The 22,487-nt window shown below is 37.0% G+C and overlaps 5 protein-coding genes across 8 annotated transcripts; all 5 read left to right on the top strand.

Moving 5' to 3' along the window:
* On the top strand, positions 910 to 4,481 carry LOC18591321 (probable E3 ubiquitin-protein ligase ARI2). 2 transcript variants are annotated; one of them, XM_007017374.2, is made up of 7 exons: positions 910 to 1,296; positions 1,554 to 1,586; positions 1,703 to 1,985; positions 2,271 to 2,751; positions 3,078 to 3,626; positions 3,859 to 3,985; positions 4,145 to 4,481. In XM_007017374.2, the coding sequence occupies exons 1-6, from the start codon at positions 1,135 to 1,137 to the stop codon at positions 3,956 to 3,958; spliced, it is 1,608 nt and encodes a 535-aa protein (XP_007017436.1). In that variant the 5' UTR covers positions 910 to 1,134; the 3' UTR covers positions 3,959 to 3,985; positions 4,145 to 4,481. The 2 variants fall into 2 exon arrangements, with proteins under 2 accessions (XP_007017436.1, XP_007017437.1); XM_007017375.2 differs by having other exon boundaries at positions 911 to 1,296; positions 4,100 to 4,481.
* On the top strand, positions 4,784 to 8,195 carry LOC18591320. Its single transcript, XM_007017372.2, has 6 exons — positions 4,784 to 5,437; positions 5,598 to 5,818; positions 5,930 to 6,106; positions 6,197 to 6,352; positions 6,795 to 7,071; positions 7,671 to 8,195. Exons 1-6 carry the CDS (start codon positions 5,035 to 5,037, stop codon positions 7,901 to 7,903), a joined length of 1,467 nt encoding a protein of 488 aa, XP_007017434.2. The 5' UTR covers positions 4,784 to 5,034; the 3' UTR covers positions 7,904 to 8,195.
* LOC18591319 (dirigent protein 11) lies at positions 8,331 to 9,228 on the top strand. The gene has a single exon (XM_007017371.2). It carries the CDS (start codon positions 8,485 to 8,487, stop codon positions 9,031 to 9,033), a length of 549 nt encoding a protein of 182 aa, XP_007017433.2. The 5' UTR covers positions 8,331 to 8,484; the 3' UTR covers positions 9,034 to 9,228.
* LOC18591318 (exocyst complex component SEC3A) lies at positions 9,918 to 19,313 on the top strand. Its single transcript, XM_007017369.2, has 25 exons — positions 9,918 to 10,211; positions 10,693 to 10,763; positions 11,563 to 11,643; positions 11,884 to 11,951; positions 12,112 to 12,214; positions 12,630 to 12,775; positions 13,399 to 13,516; positions 14,011 to 14,115; positions 14,466 to 14,567; positions 14,656 to 14,793; positions 15,036 to 15,164; positions 15,255 to 15,335; positions 15,417 to 15,491; positions 15,647 to 15,820; positions 15,898 to 16,048; positions 16,148 to 16,212; positions 16,506 to 16,676; positions 16,764 to 16,843; positions 17,111 to 17,192; positions 17,938 to 18,035; positions 18,125 to 18,233; positions 18,372 to 18,440; positions 18,537 to 18,602; positions 18,684 to 18,773; positions 18,984 to 19,313. The coding sequence occupies exons 1-25, from the start codon at positions 10,037 to 10,039 to the stop codon at positions 19,092 to 19,094; spliced, it is 2,658 nt and encodes an 885-aa protein (XP_007017431.2). The 5' UTR covers positions 9,918 to 10,036; the 3' UTR covers positions 19,095 to 19,313.
* LOC18591317 (probable E3 ubiquitin-protein ligase ARI8) lies at positions 19,379 to 21,886 on the top strand. Of its 3 annotated transcripts, none has more exons than XM_018125918.1 (2): positions 19,379 to 19,540; positions 19,948 to 21,886. In XM_018125918.1, the coding sequence occupies exon 2, from the start codon at positions 19,964 to 19,966 to the stop codon at positions 21,734 to 21,736; it is 1,773 nt and encodes a 590-aa protein (XP_017981407.1). In that variant the 5' UTR covers positions 19,379 to 19,540; positions 19,948 to 19,963; the 3' UTR covers positions 21,737 to 21,886. The 3 variants fall into 3 exon arrangements, with proteins under 3 accessions (XP_017981407.1, XP_017981408.1, XP_017981406.1); XM_018125919.1 differs by having other exon boundaries at positions 19,460 to 19,540; positions 19,798 to 21,886; XM_018125917.1 differs by lacking the exon at positions 19,379 to 19,540 and adding an exon at positions 19,698 to 19,848.

Below are 22,487 nucleotides of genomic sequence, written 5' to 3'. Positions count from 1 at the left end.
TCTATCAAAATTTTATATTTTAATTTTGTATTGATTAAGTTCTTATGATTAATGAACGTCATTTATCATTATATACTTACATGGCTTTGACATGAATAGTAAAAATACCACGTGGTTGTACTATCATATCACATCAACATGTTACTTCATTATTTATAATAATATATCAACATGTTACGTTAATATCACATGACATAAAAATATAAGTGATATTTTGATTAAAAATTATTAATCACGTAATAAAAAATTTTATTTAAATTTATTTGAATATTTTAAATTTTTTTAAAATATTATATCTATTTTTAACGAGTAATTATTATTTAATTTTGGAAAAAAATTGGTTAGTTTGGTAAACAACTTTAATTTCTTTTTTTTTGAAACTATTTATTTTCTTATAGAATAGAAAAATAATTTATTGTATTAAATACTCTTTTGTTATTTAATAGTTTGTCATTGTTATATTATCTAGATTAACTTCGAGTCAAAGAGTGTGACTAAAGAGAAAATTAATTTTCATCGTACATTTATTAATAAAGTTTTTTATCAAACTAGTCAAAAAGCAATAATGGACAAATAAACAAAGCTTTTGGAAGAAATCTAGGGCGTACGCGATATACGACTTTAAACCAGTACTTTAAAGCCACGTATACGACTGCGCGTACGCTAACGCAACCCGCTAAACGCTTCCGATCCAAGTGGCAATGCAAATTTCCAAGTAGCACGATTAAACTGGTACACTGCGTGGTATGTTATTCTTCCTGCTCGCCGAGTCCCGCCCTACTATATATCCCGAGTTGCAAAAACAATAATAAAAACTGGAATTAATCCTAACGGCGTAAAAAATAACGGCGCGAAACGCGAACTCTTCGCCGTTACTCAAGGATAAATTCTATTTAAAAAAAAAACACTGAAGAAAGAGTTTCTTGTCTCACGCCTCTCACCAGTCGAAGCCTTGATCGTGAGCTCACTCTGAGCCGGAGAAGAAGTGAAAGGAATAACTCGCTTCCGGCTCCATTCCACCGTTTTGCTTCGTCAGCAAGCCTTCTTCGCTTTTCTCTTTTATGTTGTTTGATTTGATTTGATCGAAACGTTCAATCGAGAGCGTTTTCGCGTTCTTTTTGATCGGGAATTGGAATGGGTGATTATATGAGTAGCGATGGCGAGTATTATTACAACGATTACGAAGATGATAATGGTGATTATTGCGACGACGATGGAGGAGATGACTCTTTGGTTGGATTTCAAGCCCTCGAGCCTGAGTTGCTTTCGGCCTACGCGAACCTTCCTTCCATTAAGGTTACTCGTCATTTTCGGTTCTTTCACTCTTCGTTGAGAATCACATTTTTCTTCGAATTCTTTTTGTTGTTTTTGAGCTTAATTACGGTCAAATTTATATTTCGGCTCCAGGCATGAATATATTAATATGTTATTTTCCTTTTTTTCTGCCTTATATATTAATATATTTATCACTGTTAGGTTTCCAGAATTAAACAAAAAGAAGTTATTTTATTTTATTTTATTTTTTTTGGCATAATTTTCTCTGTTTTTGGTAGGTGATCACAAAGGAATCTCTCTTGGCTGCTCAGGTAGAGCCTATTTTGCATCTGTACTTACAATTTTGTCTCTTGTTTCTTATTTTGTAGTTGTATTTGATTTTTTATAGAAATAATGGTTACTGAAGAGTGGCTGTTTGTTGGTGCAGAAGGAGGATTTACACAGAGTAATGGACTTGTTATCTTTGAAAGAACACCATGCGAGAACATTGCTTATTCATTATGGTTGGGACGTGGATAAGGTGCTTGCAGTGCTTGTTGAGTATGATAAAGATAAATTGTTTGCTGCAGCAGGTGTACAAGTGCTGGATGATCATGCTCTTTTCCCGTACCAGTCATCGTCTTCTACCTTTACTTGCAATATTTGCTATGATGATGTATCGGGCAATATGCTGACTGTTATGGACTGTGGTCATTACTTTTGCAATGATTGTGAGTTTGCTGCCATAAATCAAATATGTTTTCTTTTGTAATGTCTGCTTTGGGAAAATTCATGAATTGTCACAGTCATAGTTTCCATGAATTTTCACAGTTGTAGTTTCCCTTTATGCTTAAATAGACATTTAATCTTGGTATTTACATTCAATTGTTCCAATGCTGAAGTACATTGTAGGCTATGTTTCCATAAAAAAGTTCTGGAATTGGGTTGCTCTGTCTTTCCAGAAAATTAATCTTAATGAGGAGGCTGAAATCTTTCTTATCTGTTTCTCTGCTTAGGTTGGACTGAACATTTTGTTGTGAAGATAAATGGGGGCCAGAGTCGACGCATTAGATGCATGGCACACAAGTGTAATGCTGTTTGTGATGAAGAAAAAATCAGACAATTAGTTAGCAGAAGGGATCCGAATCTTTCAGAGAAATTTGATCGTTTTCTTTTAGAATCATATATTGAGGACAATAGAAGAGTTAAATGGTGCCCCAGCGTCCCTCATTGTGGAAATGCACTACAGATTGAGGATGACGAACTTTGCGAGGTTGAATGTCCATGTGGCATGCAGTTTTGTTTTAGTTGTTTATCTGAAGCTCATTCACCTTGTTCTTGTCTCATGTGGGAACTCTGGTCCAAGAAGTGCCATGATGAATCAGAGACAGTTAATTGGATTACAATCAACACAAAGCCTTGTCCAAAATGTCGCAAACCAGTCGAAAAGAATGGAGGCTGCAACCATGTATCCTGTTTCTGTGGGCAATCATTTTGGTGAGAGCTCTTATCTCCATCTTTTGCAGATAATATAATATTTTGTGATCTCTGTTCCATTTTGCAACATAATTACTGGTATGGACATAAAGTCTTGGTAAGGAAGTTTGGACTAGAGGAATTATCAAAAAGTCCTGTCACATTTTACTTCGATTGCTTTCTTATGTTAATGGATAAATACTTGTGAGAATGAAACTGTGTAATTTAGTTGGTTAATTAGATGGACTATGTTGGGTGATTTCTTGTTATATTACATGATTATTCTGTTGACTACTAGATCAATTGAAAAGCATTTGGAAATTGTAACTTCTTTCCTATTGATGCAGTTGGCTCTGTGGTGGTGCTACTGGTAAAGAACACACGAATACATCTATTGCTGGTCACAGTTGTGGGCGATATAAGGACGACCATGAGAAGAAACGTGTGCTTGCAAAGCACTACCTTGAGCGCTATATTCACTACCACAATCGATATAAAGCTCATATAGATTCTTTTAAGCTTGAATCTAAGTTGAAGGAATCAATAATGGGGAAAATAAACATACTGGAGGAAAATTTATCAACATCTAAAGATTTCAGTTGGATAATAAATGGACTCTACAGGCTCTTTAGATCAAGGCGGATTCTTTCATATTCTTATGCATTTGCATACTATATGTTTGGTGATGACCTATTCAAAGATGAAATGAGCAAGACAGAGAGGAAAATGAAACAAAATTTGTTTGAGGATCAACAGCAGCAATTTGAGGCTAATGTTGAGAAGCTTTCTTCAATTTTAGAGGAGAAGTTTGATACCTACTCTGAGAATGACATTCTGAGTTTTAGAATGAGGATTATTGCTCTTTCTGTGACTACAGATAATCTCTGCCGAAACTTGTAAGTCTGTCATTTAAACCTTAAGTTCTCTTGTATCTGATATTACATCTAAATGCATTGATTAGGACTATGTATTAATAGTAGGTTTCTATTAATCGAACCATAACTATCATAGTTGCATATTGGAGGGTGTCATTGTAGTTCAGACTTCTGACTTGAGGTTTTGGTAGAGTTGATTCATTTTGAGAAGTGATAGACTGATAAATCAACATATCTGTTTGATCATGCATAGGTATGAATATATAGAGACAGATTTGTTGGGTTCCCTGCAGCGGACAGTTCAGAGAATAGCTCCTTACAGGTCAAAGGGTGTGGAGAAAGCTTCATCCTAATTATTGGGACACTGAGATTCACATATGGTATGCAAATTATAACTCTTTAACACTAATTGTTCTTGGTGTCGAATGCTTGATCTATTTTTCCTTCAAATTTTAATTTCCTGAAATTAATATGACTAACATATCTTCTAATAGCTACTAACCTAGGTGAAACGATGGATCTTCTCGGCTATTATTCAGCTTCCAGGGTCAGTTTAGGTGCTCTACCAAACAATCAAGCTGTGGGAGAGAAGAACAAAAGTGCTGATTGTAACTTGCTCCCTGAGGAAAGCATGAAGAAAAATCATTGATTCCTCAGCCTTGATGTATAGGAAGCAGTTTATTAGGAGCAGGCAGTGGCTTTTTGCATAAATGATGACATTAATGTCTATAAGTGTAATTTTCATGTACTTAGAATTGTTTAAAAACTTCTTTAAATATCTATTTATCTATCTATGTATGCGATGAAAGAATATTATAAAATAATGTCTATTCTATCATAAATTGAATAAGATTAGGTTGATGAATTTAACTATTACATGTATTTTACTTATGTTATTAATGTTACAATTTACGAATACATAAATCTATCATTATTTTGTTCATATTATGGATTCTATATTGTCGAATTAGGCTCAGGTTTGAACCCCTTCTTTTTCGAATAAAAAAATTAAAAAATTGATTTTTAAATTTTATATAATTTAAATAATTTCTAAAATATGCCTTAAAATAGTTTTTTTTTTTAATTTAACTCTGCATGGAACGGTTTAATTATTTATCGATATTTGATTTGAATTTTTTTTAAATTCCAATAACTCTTTAGTATGAGAAAAAATTTCTCATTAAAAAAAAAAAGAACAAAAAAACGAAGATTGAGGTAGCGGGCCCAGCTGCCTCCATTGTAACGAAGTTAACTGCTTAGCGTCAGAGTTCCAGTTCCCGGTATCCTAGTGTTCCAGAGTTTAGCGCCAGCAATTTTCCACATCGAAACCCTAAACCCCAAATCCCAATTTCGATTCCTGACCATACACATTAATTTCCGTTCTTCCAATTCAAATCTCTACGATTCTTTCCATCCTCATTCTTAATCGATGTCCTCTTCAATCTTCAACACCAACAGCATCTCAATCTCGGTCTCAGATGACGAATCCGACGAACTCGGCCGAATGCGAGTCCGCGTCCGAAGGAAACGCAAGAAACACGGCCACCACCGAGCCAGGACCGAGTTCACTCAGCGACTCATCCGTTTATTCGTCAAATACTGGACGCTTCTCATTTTCCTTCCCGCCGCTGTGTTGCTCATTTTCGAGGCCACCAGGATCGGTAGAAAACCCGGTTTGGTTGTAAACTCGGAAATTAATGAAGTGAAGAAGCCCAATTTGTTGGGTAACTTAGAACTTAGTAAATTGAAAGAACTGAGTCAAGAAAAGAAAATTGACAGCAATTTGAACCGGCTCGATCCAACCACTCATGTTGTCGGTGGTGTTAGAGAACGTAAGTAGAATATCAATTAAATCTCAATTTTTTTTTTATAAAGGGATTTTCTTTAGCTTTGCTTAAAGAGAAATAGGAAATTTTGGGACCACAATTATTGTCAAGTAGGACGTATTTAGAAAATATGAATAAATGACATAATGTTTGTGGAATTTATCAGGTTGCTTGAAGCTCCTACCAGCTGAGGAACTTGAACATCTGGATATTCCTGTCGATGAAGAATCTATTAGTAAGCCTGTTAAAAGATTGGTGTACATATCAGACCATGAAACACCTTTCGGTGGGGGGGAATCTACCCTCTCTTGGCAGCGTACTAATGGCACGCGATTTAATCTATTCACCGGAAACCAAACTCTTGATGAGAGAGAAGCAAGCTTCAAGGTTTGAACCTCACTGAAGAGAATGGTGAATTTTTACTGTTACACCTGAAAAATGTTTGCTTTTTTAGTATTCTGGATTATGCTTATATCTGTATGGAAATTGTTTGTCCAGGTGAATGAAACTGCTGTTGTACATTGCGGATTTTTTAGTCAAAATGGTGGTTTTAAAATATCTGATAAGGACAAAAGTTATATGCAAACTTGCAAAGTTGTGGTTTCTACTTGTGCATTTGGAGGTGGAGATGATCTTTATCAGCCTATAGGAATGTCAGAGGCATCTCTTAAGAAGGTGAGCATATATGATGCGGAAGACTTAACTTTTTGGCTTAGATGTTCAACATTTTGAGTTTTTACTTGAATTCTGCGACTTGTTGTGCAGGTTTGCTATGTTGCATTCTGGGATGAAATTACTCTTTCGGCACAGGAATCACAGGGCAATAAAATTGGTGAGGACGGCTTTATTGGGAAATGGCGTATTGTGATTGTACAAAATCTTCCTTTTGTAGACCAAAGGTTGAATGGGAAAATTCCTAAGGTATGATGGGTATGGGTGAACCAGCAAAATACTAGATGTTATTCACTTTTTGATCTCTTAACATTTTGTCTTTCTGGCTGCTCAAGATTGCTATCAACTTATTCTTCTTGTTCAGGACTTGTTTAAACTCCTCTTCTTCATTTGTCACCACTAGTGTTTTTTCTTGTATTTGCGTTGTTCATCTGCTATCATTTGTTGGTGATTTTAGATCATTATAGTCATATATCCATGAAGTGAGTACTTAAAAATTGAATTTGACCTCAAATTTTGTAAATGGTCTTAGAGAAAGTATGAACATTCAGCAACATGTAATATGTGGATTATTGGCCATTTTCTTCCCTTCTTACATTTGTTTGCTTTGATGCTTATGCATCTGTGTGTTAACATGTGTGCTAAGGATTTTCATGAAAGAATGATTATCTAACGAGTTTTTGGCTATCAGATGTTGCCCCATCGGCTCTTTCCTAATTCAAAGTATTCTATTTGGGTAGACTCAAAATCCCAATTCAGGAGGGATCCTTTAGGTGTATTAGAAGCTCTTCTTTGGCGTAGGAATTCCATGCTTGCAATTTCAGAGCACGGAGCTCGAAGTAGTGTCTATGATGAGGCGAAGGCTGTTGTCAAGAAACATAAAGCCACACCAAAAGAAGTTGAGGTGCAAATTACTCAGTATCGTCATGATGGTCTTCCCGAGGACAAGAGATTTAATGGAAAGAAAGGTATTCTTCTGTCTTCTCTTTCTTGGTTGTGTAGAAGATATCACAAAGACAAGTAACCTTTATTGATAAAGGTCAAGGAGAGTGATGATCCACAATTGGCATGACTTCATAATTTCATCTGTATACCATAGGCAATATATTTTTCATCATTCAGTGTCCATTCTGGTTTAAATTGTCTGAATTCCACTGCTCCTGGTCTTTGAGGGTTGCATTGCATTGCTGGACCTAGAAGGCAGCAATAAGCCATTTGTTATTTATGTGTTAGAAAGCTTTTACTGCCTGTACCTATTTATCCGCGCTCCAGATGAAGGTTTGATAAAATTGGCTCTGGCATTCTTGCTTAGGGTTCTGCAGCCTGGCTGCATGTGGTGGCATTTAAGGCAACCATGGCCATATGAAAAACCTTGATAGTGAGAGAGGCCAGTAATTGGGAAGGAAGCTACTAGACCATTTTGACCTGTTTGTTGCATACAGAGAAAATGAACAAAATGCAGAAAGAAGGGGAATATAATTGCTTGGACCCTGTCCAGATAACTGGAATATACCTTTAAACTTATTTTGGTGCAAAATTTTGATTTGCTTTTTGCTCTTTTGTACAGCTCTAAATGAAGCCTCTGTTATTGTGAGGAAGCATTCACCTCTGACTAATCTGTTGATGTGCCTCTGGTTTAATGAGGTTGTTCGTTTCACTTCAAGGGATCAATTGAGCTTTCCATATGTTCTCTGGCGGTTGAAAGTGCTAAAGAACATCAACATGTTTCCAGTCTGCACACGCAAAGATCTTGTTAATAGCATGGGCCACATACGCAAGGCTAAGCCTTTGACGAGTTGATGTTATTGCTGTGCTACCATTTCAACTTCTTGACCATTACCGCAGAGATGCTGGGGGCATACAGGCTGTACTTTTACTCTTAATCATTCTGTTATCTCTTCTTACATGTTTTATAGGTAGCACTGGCCTTTAGAATTGCCCTGTTATCTCTTCTCCTCCCCATCTTTTGCCTCTTCAATTTTTTTACTACGAGAAAATTCATTATTCTTTTGGTTAGATACATTGCTAAAGTAAATTTTGTATCTATCAGTGTACTAAGAGATCTGGTTGTAAGGTGGATGAATTGAATCTTATTCTTATTCTTATTCTTCTTGATCATATATATGTAGTTCTTTATCCCCCTTAAATGATCATGTGTAGTTACAAGTTTTACCTACTCAAGGCCCACAGTTAACTCAATTCCAGGAACTTCCATGGTTTCTAAGGGTTTAGGTTTAAAGCTGAAGAAGTGGATTAGGTGGCCAAAAGCATTAAGCACTGAGGAACAGGTTAAGTTTCAACATCCAATTGTATTAAAGTGTTCTCAAAAGATGCATATCGATTCAAGCAATTGATTTGAGGCTGATCCAATTCTACAAAAAATGCTTCCCAGAATCATATTCTGCTTAGCAGTTATTTTAGCCATTCTGGCAGTCATTCTCTTAACCTTGCTCTCACCAGTAGCTCACAAGGCAAAGAACCCCTCCAGACCTTGGCTGGCTCTGTCCTTGTACATCCAACGGCCACATATTTCAAGCTCCAGCATCCAACCTGTTCCCCAATCAGATACAGGAGCCTTCATCTTTCACCGAGCTCTCACGGAGGGACCTGAGAACACGTCCCGAGTAGTTGGAAAAGCCCAAGGCTTCATTATTCCGGTTGAACATTTTGCTAACTCTGAATTCAATATCATTTATCTCACTTTTGAGACACCCGAGTTTTCTGGCAGCCTAAGTGTGCAGGCCAAGCACGTTGAGCACAAGGACAGAGAGGAGCTAACGGTGGTTGGAGGAACAGGGTCCTTCGCATTTGCACGTGGGCTTGCCCTTTTTGCGCAGACTGATTCTTCCCAGTCATCTGTAGCTGATGCCACTTACCATGTGAAGCTCCAGCTTAGATTCCCTAATCGATCTCAGAGGATTCCAGGATGAAAGAAGAAAACCCAAGAATCATCTGTTCGAGATATCCTTCTTTCCATTTATCATTTTTCCAAGCTATCAAATTATCATATTGCAATTTTAACCCCAAGTCCTATTGGTTAAGCTTTTCCAACATGAGGCTGCAATATAATTGTACGACAGATACCTTGTACTAATCATTAATAATAGCTCCAGATTTATTGACAACACAGCAAAAGGAAGATGTCCAAAGTCAAGTAAAGGACATTTCATCTCATCTCTACGAGATCCGTGATATTTTATTTTATTTAATTATATGATATCTTCATTGTATCGACTTACTCACTCTTATTATCCTAATATTCGTAATATTTAAAATTTAAAAGCAAAGTTCTTCAAATATAAGAATCAAACCCAATTATCAAAATATTATTAATACTTTTGACATTGCAAACTTTAGACCATCTTTATTTTAATCATATTAGCTCAAAATGATCATAAATTATGAAGTTATAATTAATTTGAGTTAAATATGTAGGTAATCCAATACCGAACCTATAGTCTATAGCATTGCAATTGTTAATGAAGAATTATTAATGTGTAATTAATTGCCCTGATAATGATACTAGTAGTTGAGCCATGATATGCAGCCTGTTGGAACAGTTGTTTAGACTGGCACTGACCCACTTGAGTTGGACTCTCTGACCCACGTTGGAGTACTTTGTATATAATAATATAAAGAGAGAGGCTTCAAACCGGGTTTAACCGGGCGAATTTAGACAGACGAATCGGACCGGATCGCCGATTTTGGAATTTTCTTCGATCATTTTAAAAGCCGGCTTATTATTACTTTTCATTTGTCGGTCCGTGTTTGTTAACTGTTACTCGAGCATTTTTCACATTCATCTTTTTCTTTCTCTCTCTCTCTACCTTTCTTTTCTTTCTTTGTTTTTTTGTTTCTCTCTCTTTGAGAGATTGGGCACCTGGGAAGCTCACGTCGGTTGGAGAAGGAAGGGGAGAGTCGAAGGAAAACGAAATGGCGAAATCGAGCGCGGACGACGAGGAGCTAAGGCGAGCTTGCGAGGCCGCAATCGAAGGCACGAAGCAGAAGATCGTGATGTCGATTCGCGTCGCTAAAAGCCGCGGGATCTGGGGTAAATCTGGCAAATTGGGCCGTCACATGGCTAAACCGAGAGTCCTCGCTCTTTCCAGTAAGTCATTTCTTTTTCTTATTTATCGAAGTTCGTATCCGTAATCTGACAATGTTTTCTCTACTTCAAATTAGGATGTAGTATTTTTCTTTTACTTCTTTTGGATTGAAATTTTGTTGATTATGCTAGGATTGTGTTAAATATAGCGTTGAACTATTGAACTAACCGTGAAGATAGTAAAATTATGCAAAATTGGTAGGAGAGTTCAAATTCAAGATATATTAAGCTATGCTTTGTAAAGGTTTTTGAATTAAAATAATATGATTAGAATTTGGAGTGGTACGTGATGCCTTTTTGGTCAACTGTGGGTTTCTTGTTTGAAATAATGCTGGATTCTTGAAGCTTCTTTTCATCGAAGACGGATGCTAGTAATTATGATGCGTTTTTAAGTTAATCTGAATTAGATTTAAAAGATTATGCTCTTTTGAATGGATACTTTTCCCTTTAATAGAAGGTCACGAAAGACCTATGGTTTGTGCAGTGAAATCAAAAGGTCAGCGGACTAAAGCTTTTCTGCGAGTCATGAAATATTCTACAGGTGGAGTTCTTGAGGTAATTGTCTCTTGTTATAATCTTTCAGACAATGTCGGTTAGGACAAACAAGAATAAGTCGCAGAAAGATTATCAAAGGAATTTATCATTCTTTTTTCTGTAAGACTTGTTATATTGGTCCTACATAGTAGCTTACTAAAGCTGAACTCAGACATTTGGTGTGGTCATCATGAGGTTGCATTTGGCTTACCTGTAATAGGTTTTGGTCTCTGAGGCTGAGCTGGGTCAGCTTTTATGTCTTATCAATTTTTTGGTTAGGACTTTGTTGGTACATCTGCTTGCCTCTCTGGCTTCATGGTGCTGATAAAGTTGATTATTGTTTATCATACATCAGGTTTATGCATCCATGATGAATTGTCAGTGTCTGATTAATTGTCTTTTCAGTGCATTAGTTTTGGATCAAGAGTCATAAGATAGCCATGATAAATTTGGAGCTAGCTTTGTTTATTGTTCATAAGAATCATAACGTTCCCTTTTCTGCTGAAGTTTGCTATAAATAAAAGTAATGATTAAACAAATAACCAAATAAAGCTAGCCATTTGTCTACGTCATCATGTGAAACACTGAATCGTTTATACCAATCACTTTTAGCAGTACTGAGAAGAGAATATCGCTAGTATAAAGATAAAGCAAAATTTATTAACAACCAATTAAAAAGGGAAGTCAACTATTGGATTAAAAATGAGGTTCTTAATTAGTAGATATTATAGTTACATTAATTTTAAGATCAATATATATTTTTTTGAATGGTGAATTTTAAGATCATATATTGACATATGAATTGTTTAAAATTGCGCAGCCTGCTAAGCTTTACAAGCTGAAACATCTTTCAAAGGTGGAGGTTATAACTAATGACCCCAGTGGATGTACTTTCACTTTGGTAAGCCCTTTCTTTTGTTCTTTGTACTTGTTGTTATTGTAATAAGAATATTCTGTTGAAAAGCTGTATATTCTTTGATCTTTGTCAATTCCAGTAGCAAACACTGCTTAGCAACTATGTGATTTAAAAAAGCAGTTGAGCAGAAATAGAAGCTATTTCTACCTTGAAAGTTTTAAACTTCTTTTGCATGCTCTCCCTGCATGAGGTTTTTTCTTATGCTTCTAACTGAACTTCTTATAGGGATTTGATAACCTCAGAAGTCAGAGTGTTGCACCACCTCAGTGGACTATGCGCAACATTGATGACAGGTACATTGATGTTTCTTTTTTTCCCCTTTTACTCTCCTTCTATTTTGGTACTCCAACAAAATTAACTTTCATCTTCTTTTCTTAATTTTTCTTTTTACAATTGGCTGTTGTTGCTTAGAGTTATTGATTTTTCTATGTCCTTTCTTAAATATTTTTGTAGGAACCGCCTTTTACTATGTATCTTGAACATATGCAAAGATGTACTTGGTCGTCTTCCCAAAGTTGTTGGTATAGATGTTGTGGAGATGGCTCTTTGGGCTAAGGTGAGTGTGATGACTTTATTCTTTCAGTTTTCTTGACTGTTGCATTGATACTAAACTTTTTTAATGCCAATTATAGATTACTTCAAATTCACAGAAAGCTGTAATTACTTTTTTATTGTGGCTGAAGATTACTTACGTTCAATCAAGATTGTTTTGCATGAGCGTTTGCAGAGCATAGGATATCATAAGCTTTTAGTTGCTGGTGCCTAGTGGCCAAGTTTAAGGATGTTTTAACTTCTTGGTCCTTGTGAATTGGTGGCCATTATGAGGAGTATATTTTCATATTGTTGTGTCCTGATTGTGCTTAGAATTTCAAGCATATTTAATTTCCTCTAAAATTCAAGAAATCTTATTTCAATAATTGTATCTGAATTTATCTTTTCTTTCTTGTCTTTGACTTGTATACTGTATCCAGGAGAATACACCCTCAGTTACTACTCAAAGTAATCAGCAAGATGGCCCAGTTGCAACTACTGTAACAGAAAGTGACTTGAAAGTGACTGTTGAAAAGGAACTTGTCTCTCAAGCTGAGGAAGAGGACATGGAGGCTCTTTTGGGCACGTATGTTGTTCCTTTATTCTGTCTTAAGGTTCTTCAGTGATGTGCTTCACCTTTAATCAAGTGCATAGATTCCTTCTAGAGTGTGAAATGTTAATGCAAATTGACAGAGTAGACACAAGGCATAAAACATACTTGCAGTCTGATTCTTTGGAATTAATATGCAAGTGTTTATTGTATTATTGGTTAGATCAAGAAATATATCAGATAAGAATGTTTGTATTTATGTCGTTGCATTTGCATTTTCTTTGTTAAAGAATAATATATTCATGTATCATCTGCCAAATTTCTGAGATGGTTGGGTCAAGAGCTAAAGTCATAGTTCTATTCCTTGTGTTTTTTTTTTGGGGTTGGGGGTGGGGTGGGGTGGGGGGGGGGGAGTTCTTATCCTGGCGGTAATATTTGTCATTTTTTTGGAAACAGAACAAAAAAGGTTTGCAGATACGTGTTGGTTCTTCTACTGATCCATAATTCCATGGCAGTCTATGATTCTGGACTTCTTTTCTTCATCTGCTTTGCATAATTGAAAAGCAAGATGTTGTTTTTTTTGTGTTATTCTTTTGACCCCTAAATGTTGAAGTACTTTAATCCCATCCTGATGTTTTCGATCATAACATGGTTTGCAGCTATGTCATGGGCATTGGTGAAGCAGAGGCTTTTTCGGAAAGGTTGAAGCGGGAGCTTCTTGCTCTGGAAGCAGCAAATGTGCATGCTATTTTGGAAAGTGAACCTCTAGTAGAAGAGGTATTCTTCTATTTGTGTTTTTTGATTTTTTTTCCCCTCTCATTATGTGGGCTCTATTTAAGAATAAATGGGCCTGCATTGTTCCCATGCATAATGGCTCTTCTAGTTCATTCGCATCCTCTTATGCATTAGGTTTTATCAGCTATTCTATGCGGTCATCTATACTCCCATTTTGGATATACCCACATTCACCATTTCTCTACCTTGACTTCTAGCCATTCTTCTCTGACAGCTCCTTATCATGTTTGCCCACTCCTAACCAGTTCCAGTGAGGATGTTGTGCTTGAGGAACTTCTGTTTATTTGCCCTCTTTTGCGTGGCTTTTACGATTGCTTATATATATTTTTTGGCCAAAGAGGGCTTTATCTATTTAGACATTCTTTGGTTTTTGTAGATGAAAAATTCTTTATTAATCTTGGTGCTGCTGATGTTCACCATTATTAATAATATGCTTGTTGCTCACTAAGATACTTGTTCTATTCTTGGTCTTTCAGGTATTGCAAGGGCTTGAGGCCGCATCAAATTGTGTTGATGACATGGATGAATGGTTAGGCATCTTCAATGTTAAATTACGACATATGAGAGAAGATATTGAGTCGGTAGGGACCTTTTATAGACAGTCTGTTAATATGTAGGATTCTCTGTTTCCATCCCTTCTAGTCTGTCATTATGCTGCCATCATGTCGATGCCTTACACACTTACTGATTGAACTTTGTTACTTTGAAGAAATAGGCTTTTGACCTTTTTTGTTTTACACATCCCTCTTCCAGGAGCTTGTTTGAAGCAGGATAGTTCTAATTTCCAAGTTAATGCATCATTTATGGGCTTCAAGTTTGCTGCTAATTTTGTCCTCAAACTAAGTAACTTGAAGATAGAAATTATATATTCTTGACTTCAACATCTGACCTCTTCTCACGCGGGCATGTAATTCTTTTTCAAAATATACAGATAGAAACCCGCAACAACAAGTTAGAGATGCAATCTGTAAATAATAAAGCACTCATTGAAGAACTCGATAAGCTTCTTGAACGATTACGTGTCCCTTCTGAGGTATTTTATCTATCACTATATGTGTGTTTAGACTTTAGCGAAGGTATATAGCCTGTATTCCCCCTAACAATGTTTTTATTGGTTGTAGTATGCAGCATGTCTCACGGGAGGCCCCTTTGATGAGGCGCGCATGCTTCAAAATGTTGAAGCATGTGAGTGGTTAACTGGTGCTTTGCGTGGCCTTGAAGTTCCTAACTTGGATTCTACTTATGCAAATATGCGAGCTGTATGGAATCTCCTCTCTCATCTCCCCAGTTTCTATGATTTTGTGGTTAGGCAAATTATCCAGTAGATTATGTGGCACATGACCAGCTTAACACATGCTGGTTATATTGATGTTCACTTAGAGAGCTTTCTGGAATTTTTACTTTCAGTAACTTTGCAATGGACTAATATTTGCCATTGAAGCTGGATTTATATGGTCTTAAGGATAAAAACAGCTTTCTGTTTGTTGTGCCTTTATTTTAGGTTAAAGAGAAGCGGGCAGAACTCGAAAAACTAAAAGCTACATTTGTCCGGAGAGCTTCTGAGTTCTTGAGAAACTACTTTGCCAGTTTGGTAGATTTTATGATCAGTGACAAAAGCTACTTCTCTCAGGTATTTCCTTTGTGTTATTTTTGTTTTAATGATAAGCATCAAGTGTGTGACGAGGATTACTATTGTTGTTCACCTGCTTCATTTAAACAGCGGGGACAGTTGAAGAGGCCTGATCATGCTGATTTGCGGTATAAATGCAGAACATATGCCCGCCTTCTGCAACATTTAAAGGTCAAATTGCTGATCAACTCTAAAATCTGTAAAACATGGTGTTTTGATTTTTCTAATATTTTTGTTCCTGCTGATTCGCAGAGTCTTGATAAGAGTTGCTTGGGTCCTTTGAGGAAAGCTTATTGTAGCTCCCTTAACTTACTTCTGCGCCGAGAGGTTGGGGAATGTAAAACAAAACATTTAATTATCTAGAAAAGAAATGCTTCTCGTTTGAGCGTAAAACAAAACATTTAATTATCTAGAAAAGAAATGCTTCTCATTTGAGCTTTATGCTGGTAACAATGTTTGATACATCATTAAATTCTGTTTAGGCTCGTGAATTTGCCAATGAGCTTCGTGCTAGTACAAAAGCATCAAGAAATCCAACTGTCTGGCTGGAGGCTTCCACAGGTGGCAGTCAAAGTGGGAATAGTGCTGACACTTCTGCAGTTTCCGATGCTTATGCCAAAATGCTGACGATATTTATTCCACTACTTGTTGATGAGGTTGCAGTCCTTTCTTTTACACATTTTCTTACGTCCTAATATATTGAAATTTAATTCCTTCATGGCTCAAACTGCAGAGTTCTTTCTTTGCACACTTCATGTGCTTCGAAGTTCCTGCACTTGTTCCCCCAGGAGGTGTTGCTAATGGTAATAAAAGTGGATCCTATGATGACACCAATGATGATGATCTGGGCATTATGGACATTGATGACAATGACAGCAAAGCTGGTAATCATTTTTCTCTTGTGCCTTTATAATTTGTGGTAAGAATCTACCTTTCCTCTGATTTAAACTCTGATGAATGTCGAAACTTTTTGATTTTGCTAGGTAAAACTTCTGCAGATCTGCAGTCATTAAATGAATCACTTCAGGATTTGCTTGATGGAATTCAAGTATGTAAGCATAGTGGGTTCTTTTGCAGATAGATTTTTTGTTGCTCCTTGTTATGTTTCTTACATATTTTATGAGTTTGTGGAACTGGAGTACATTTTAAATTATGAATGTCTTCCCAACTGTTGGTACCTTTAGTTAGTGGTCATCCTGTTTTTAAGTTGCTTGCATATTATTATCGTTCTTTATTTTATTGTACTCGTTCTCCTTTGGCTTCTATAAGCACGTCTTTATGATGTTGCTATGTAGGTACTCTCTGGTTTGCAGTCTCAGTTTCTGTTTTTCTGGATTACAGGAAGACTTTTATGCTGTAGTGGATTGGGCATACAAGATTGACCCTTTACGTTGCATATCCATGCATGGGATTACAGAGCGCTATCTATCTGGCCAGAAGGCTGATGCAGCCGGATTTGTGCGTCTCCTGCTTGGTGACCTGGAGTCAAGAATTTCTATGCAGTTCAGCCGGGTATATTTATATGGAAATTGAGAATTTTATAGCCTTTCCAATTTCGTATAATTTAAACCTGTTTAAGGGTGCAATTTTGTTTTGCAGTTTGTTGATGAAGCTTGTCATCAAATTGAAAGAAATGAGCGTAATGTGCGGCAGATGGGGGTCTTATCATACATCCCTCGGTAAAGTGAATCTTAGACTTTGTGAGGATTGCAGAGATTGTAAACTTGAGTCTAAAGCTGATACCAAAATGGAAACTAGAAGTAGTTGTTTGTCATTAATGGTTTTAAATGTTTTTTGCTTTTTCAGGTGTATATCATCAGCATGCTGTAAAATTTTTATTTCCAAAATAGCTAGGATTAATATTCTTATTTGATGCTTTATTATTTGCCTGTCCATCAGATTGTAGTTCAGTTGGTTTTAAACTGTTCATATCTTCTTATACTCAGCTTTGCAACTCTAGCCACCCGCATGGAACAGTACATCCAGGGACAATCTAGGGACTTGGTTGATCAAGCATACACAAAATTTGTAAGTCCTTTTTTTTGAGCCTGATATCCTTGTTAAGTGGTTAAGTGGGCTTGATATGGATCATTTAGTAACCTAAGCATCATGATAAGACTTAAATTATGTACTTAGGTCTAGTTTTGCCACTAATTAGCCTCGTGTTGCAGATATAGAGTGATAAGATAGTTACCTCATTATGAAAATATATGCATCCAGCTGCACTTTCTCAATTGAAAATTGTTTCTGAATTAGTCAAAACTTACATCAGCAATTTACTTAACATGACATGGTGCTGAAGATTAAGGGATTCAAGTTTAACATGTGTGTTTGACATGTTTTAGTCGAGCCCTGTGGTTCATAATTAAAGCCCACACAGATGTTAACCTCATCAGATGGTGCCCACTTGATCACAAAATTGCTTGTTGCCAAAGCATTCTTTTGAGCTACTCCTGCTGATTGGTGCTAAGAAAACAACCTTCCCTGTAAAAAAGACCAAGGAATTAGCATTATTGCACCTCTCATGTGTGGCTATATAGAAATAGTTCTATTTTGATGTCTCAATGCGATCCTTTTTTAGGGAGAAACTTATGTTCTGTTTGGCTGCGTTTGTTATCTTTTTTGGTTTTCTTAATAAGATTAATTCTTTCCTGTCATGGTCTCAAATCATGCTTCTTTTTTTTTTTTTTTGTAATTTTCCTTATGTTGTTTATCTTCTGAATATGATGTCCTTGTTCACTGAAAATTTCACATTGCAAATATTGTTTGGCAGGTTAGCATTATGTTTGTGACTCTTGAAAAAATTGCTCAAACGGATCCAAAATATGCTGATATATTTCTTTTAGAAAACTATGCAGCATTTCAGAATAGGTCTGGATCTTTTTCTTCCTATTTCTTCTATGGCTATGGATATAAGTCCTTGATGGCAATTCTTTTTTCTCTCAATGCACACTTTACAGCTTGTATGACCTGGCCAATGTAGTGCCCACTTTAGCCAAATTTTATCACCAAGCAAGTGAATCTTATGAACAAGCATGTACACGACATATCAGCATGATAATATATTATGTAAGTAATCTGCCTTGGTGGCTTATTATTTTGCTTTACTTATTATTTTCTTGTTGAGCAGTGATGGTAAATAGTTGTGGAGATACTGGAAAGCTTTTCATGTCATGATTCACTCTTTAATTTCTTTTCCCTTTGCAGCAATTTGAACGACTTTTCCAGTTTGCTAGAAAGATTGAGGATTTAATGTTTACAATTTCACCAGAAGAGGTCAGTGTGTTCATCATAGTATTTTCCCATGTTCAGACTTTCATGGATTGTTAACATATGAATGATATGGCTGACTGTGTCTTCCACAAATTTCAGATACCTTTCCAGCTTGGATTGTCTAAAATGGATCTTCGGAAGATGTTAAAATCCAGTTTATCTGGGGTGAGTTGATCAACAACTTTCAGAACATCATGTCCTTTAGTTTCGAATGGTGAAATCTGTATCTTGACTTGTCTCGTACAGGTTGACAAGTCCATAGCTGCAATGTCTAAGAAGTTGCAGAAGAACTTAACATCTGAGGAACTGTTACCCTCTTTGTGGGACAAGTGCAAGGTAAGCTAATTTCTGTTTCTAAAACTACTCAAGGCAATAATGAAGTGTATTGTGAATCAATGCTATGAGCAAGAGCATTAGAAAGACACGGACAGGTTGTGTGGTGAAAAAGGAGGGAGTTCGAGGTTGTTGCTTCGATTTCTTACATTCTGATTTGGCGATATATTTGCCCTGGTTACTTACTAGTTTTTCTTCTTCCAAATTTGACAGAAGGAGTTTCTGGACAAGTATGATAGCTTTGCACAACTCGTTGCGAAAATTTACCCTAACGAAACCATACCCTCAGTGGCTGAAATGAGAGACCTTCTTGCTTCCATGTAAAGGCAGAATTTTCCCTCTGTACAATCTTTTGTGGTTCCCTTTGAAGTTAGAGAGCTGTAGTAGCTTTGCTGTAATTATTCTTCTTGTTAATTGTAATACACAATTTTCCCCCCAATATTTCAATTTATTACCGAATCATCCATTATATTCATTCATTATCGGATAGAAGTTAATATTGTATCATGTTCAATGTAAATTGCCGTTGCTCTGCTTTTAATATTTCTTCCTGTGTACAGTGGTCCCTTTCCCATTCTTTCTGTGTCACCCGAATCGTCCTGGATTGCATTTACCAGCCATGACAGAAACAACAATCGAGGTCAAGCACATGCAACTCTGCTGTTAGATTAAATTGTTAAAGAAGATTTACAAAGCAAATTTAGAAACAAAGATGTCCTGAGCTTACTGGGTTTCTTAACGAACGGATTGAACCAAATCCAATCGCCAAGGTATGATCTTATCAAAACCAAATGAACCATTGAATCTCAGCAGCCTCCACGTGGGCATGATTAACTGTTTTTATTGGTGGGTGCACTGAGCATGTATATGGATGTCGGCACAGGATACCAATCCATGTTATATTACCCATAGAGTCTAACATTACTTTCCTCGTTATCGTAGTGGGAGGGTTCATCGTCTCATCATATATAAAAACCCTTTCCCATAGCCCAAACAAATCTCTTAGCATTCTCAATTCTCTTTATAGGTTTTTCAGTTTCCATAGGATTCGATTTTATCTAAAGGAGAGAAAAAGAAGGTTTGTCGAACTTCCTCTTGTTCGTAATATCCTAGGGTTTCTCCAGCTTTTTCAGTCAATCAACATCAACGCTTGGTTTTTTTTTTTTTTGGTTTCTAGGGTTCGCTTGTTCGTCATGTCGGGTTCTGAGGACGACAACAACCTTGGCAACGACGATGGCGATTATTACTTCTGTAACGCGGAGGATACAGAGGATGATGACGAGGGGATTGCTCTACAAGAAGATGAAACCGATAATCTCCCTAGGTCGCACCAGAATTATACTGTTCTGAAAGAAGCGGATATACGTCACCGTATGGAGGATAGTATCGGTGAAGTCTCCGGTGTGCTTTCCATCTCGAAAGTCGAGGCAAGTATCTTACTCCTTCACTATAATTGGAGTGTGGGTAAAGTACATGATTCATGGTTTACTGATGAAGGTGAAGCCCGTAAAAAGGCTGGCTTGGTTGTGAAACCATTGATCGAATTGCCCGATCATGGCGATATTCTTTGTAGAATCTGCTTTGAATCTTACTCTCGAGATGGGATTAAGTCCACAGTGTGTGGGCATCCTTATTGCAGTGATTGTTGGAGTTCTTATATTAAAACGGCCATTGCTGATGGCCCTGGAAGTTTATTGCTCAAGTGTCCCGAGCCATCTTGTCGTGCTGCTGTGGGTGAAGACATGATTGGTGTATTTGCATCTGAGGAAGAGAAAAAGAAGTATTCTGGTTACTTTGTTATGTCATATATCGAAGATAGCAAGATGATCAAGTGGTGTCCTGGTCCAGGCTGTGAAAACGCTATTAATTTTGATGCTGGGAGTACAAATTTCGATGTTTCTTGTGCTTGCTCTCATTTGTTTTGCTGGAATTGTAGTGAAGAAGCTCATCGTCCTGTGGACTGCGAAACTGTGAGAAAATGGATAATGAAGAACAGCTCGGAGGCTGAGAATGTGAATTACATTCTAGCTTTTACCAAGCCTTGTCCCAAATGCAGAAGACCAATCGAGAAAAACATGGGTTGTTCCCACATGTCATGTATGGCACCTTGCTATTATCAATTTTGCTGGCTATGCCTTAAAGATTGGAGCAATCATGGTGCTTGTAATCGTTATAATCAGGATCCCGAAGAGGAAAGAAGAGAGAAGGCAAAGAAATATATGATGAGATACTCTCACTACTTTGAACGTTGGGCGACCAATCAAAAGTCAATGAAAAAGGCTGCTGCCGATATGGAAAATGTGCAAAGCAATCAGTTAGAGATTCTTGCTCGCATTCAACTCCTACCTGAGACTCAATTCAGTTTTCTAACAGAGGCTTGGCAACAGATAGTTGAATGTAGAAGGGTGCTTGCATGGACATATGCCTATGGGTACTACTTGCCTGATCAAGACCCGGCTAAAAGGAACCTGTTTGAGTACTTGCAAGGTCAGGCTGAGTCTGGCTTGGAAAGGCTTCATGATTGCGCAGAGAAGGAGCTTCGACCATTCCTGAAAGATCAGCACCCGGAAAATGAATTCATCGACTTCCGTAAAAGGCTTTCTGTGCTCACCACGGTGACTAGGAATTACTTTGATAACTTGGTCACAGCTTTAGAGAATGGACTATCTGATGTAAAATCCCAGAATTCTTCAAGTGTCTCAAAGAAACCCAGAAGGGAATCGACAATGAATACTGCTGATGCTGCTGATGTTGTTGCTGGAGCTCAAATCTTGACTACACACATAAAGGCTTCCTTTTCCGAGGGACCATGGGTTTGTCCCTATTGTAGCTATAGAAACAATGGTTCTGCCACGTCTTGTGGAATGTGTGCAAGACGAGGTACTTGGGCTTGTGACCACTGCACCTTCGCCAATACGAGGACCGCCACAACATGTTTCATGTGTCTCGAACCCCGGCAACCTTAGATGAATCTAAATGGGTGTAATGTCTATTGAATTTTTCTAGTTCCAAACTTTTTTTAGGATTTCATCCACGGAGATGATCGGTAACAGGATTTCATGTCCCAGATTAGCGAGGAATCGCTCTTATCAAATAAAATCTTTTCCTTTTCTATTTCCCCATTATATGTAGAATCCAAATTTACTGTGATATTAAAGTTAAACTCGTTATCATCAGAAAGGCAACAATAACTATGGAACATTGCAAGTGGATATGCATACCTTTTCCACCTCTTTCTATGTGGCAGTGGATTCTAACTAGACTTGAGCAATTTTCTATGGAAAAGATTGAGTAAAGTTTTGTTTAACTCTTTAATCAATTGGAAAAAGCATCACCAAAAATAATCTTTTCTTATTCTTTGGTGTGAGAGCTTCGTTGATGGAGTATTACGTAAACATAGAACTTAAAAAACATTTTATGTTACATGCTTTATGACATCCAACAGCTAGACGAGTCCCAGATGGAGTTCTTAGAGGGAGGCTTTGGGAACAAATAATAATTGAATGCAGGCAAGGTTAGGCTGAGTCTAGTCTAGAAAGGCTTCGTTCCTGGGCAGAGAAAGGTTTAACCCGATGAGTTCTGTATGGAACTGATTGGACGGACCAGCCTGACCAGCCCATATCAGATGTTGACCAAAGCCATTGCAGCCCGAGGGAAACCAATAACAGCCTATGAAAGAGATGACAAACCCATAACAGTATAAAAGAATAAAATTTA

Source organism: Theobroma cacao, chromosome 8, assembly GCF_000208745.1.
Source record: "Theobroma cacao cultivar B97-61/B2 chromosome 8, Criollo_cocoa_genome_V2, whole genome shotgun sequence".
NCBI classification, from domain to species: Eukaryota; Viridiplantae; Streptophyta; class Magnoliopsida; order Malvales; family Malvaceae; genus Theobroma; species Theobroma cacao.
The sequence above is the reverse complement of the archived record's forward strand: the minus strand, read 5'-3'. Positions and strand labels throughout refer to the sequence as shown.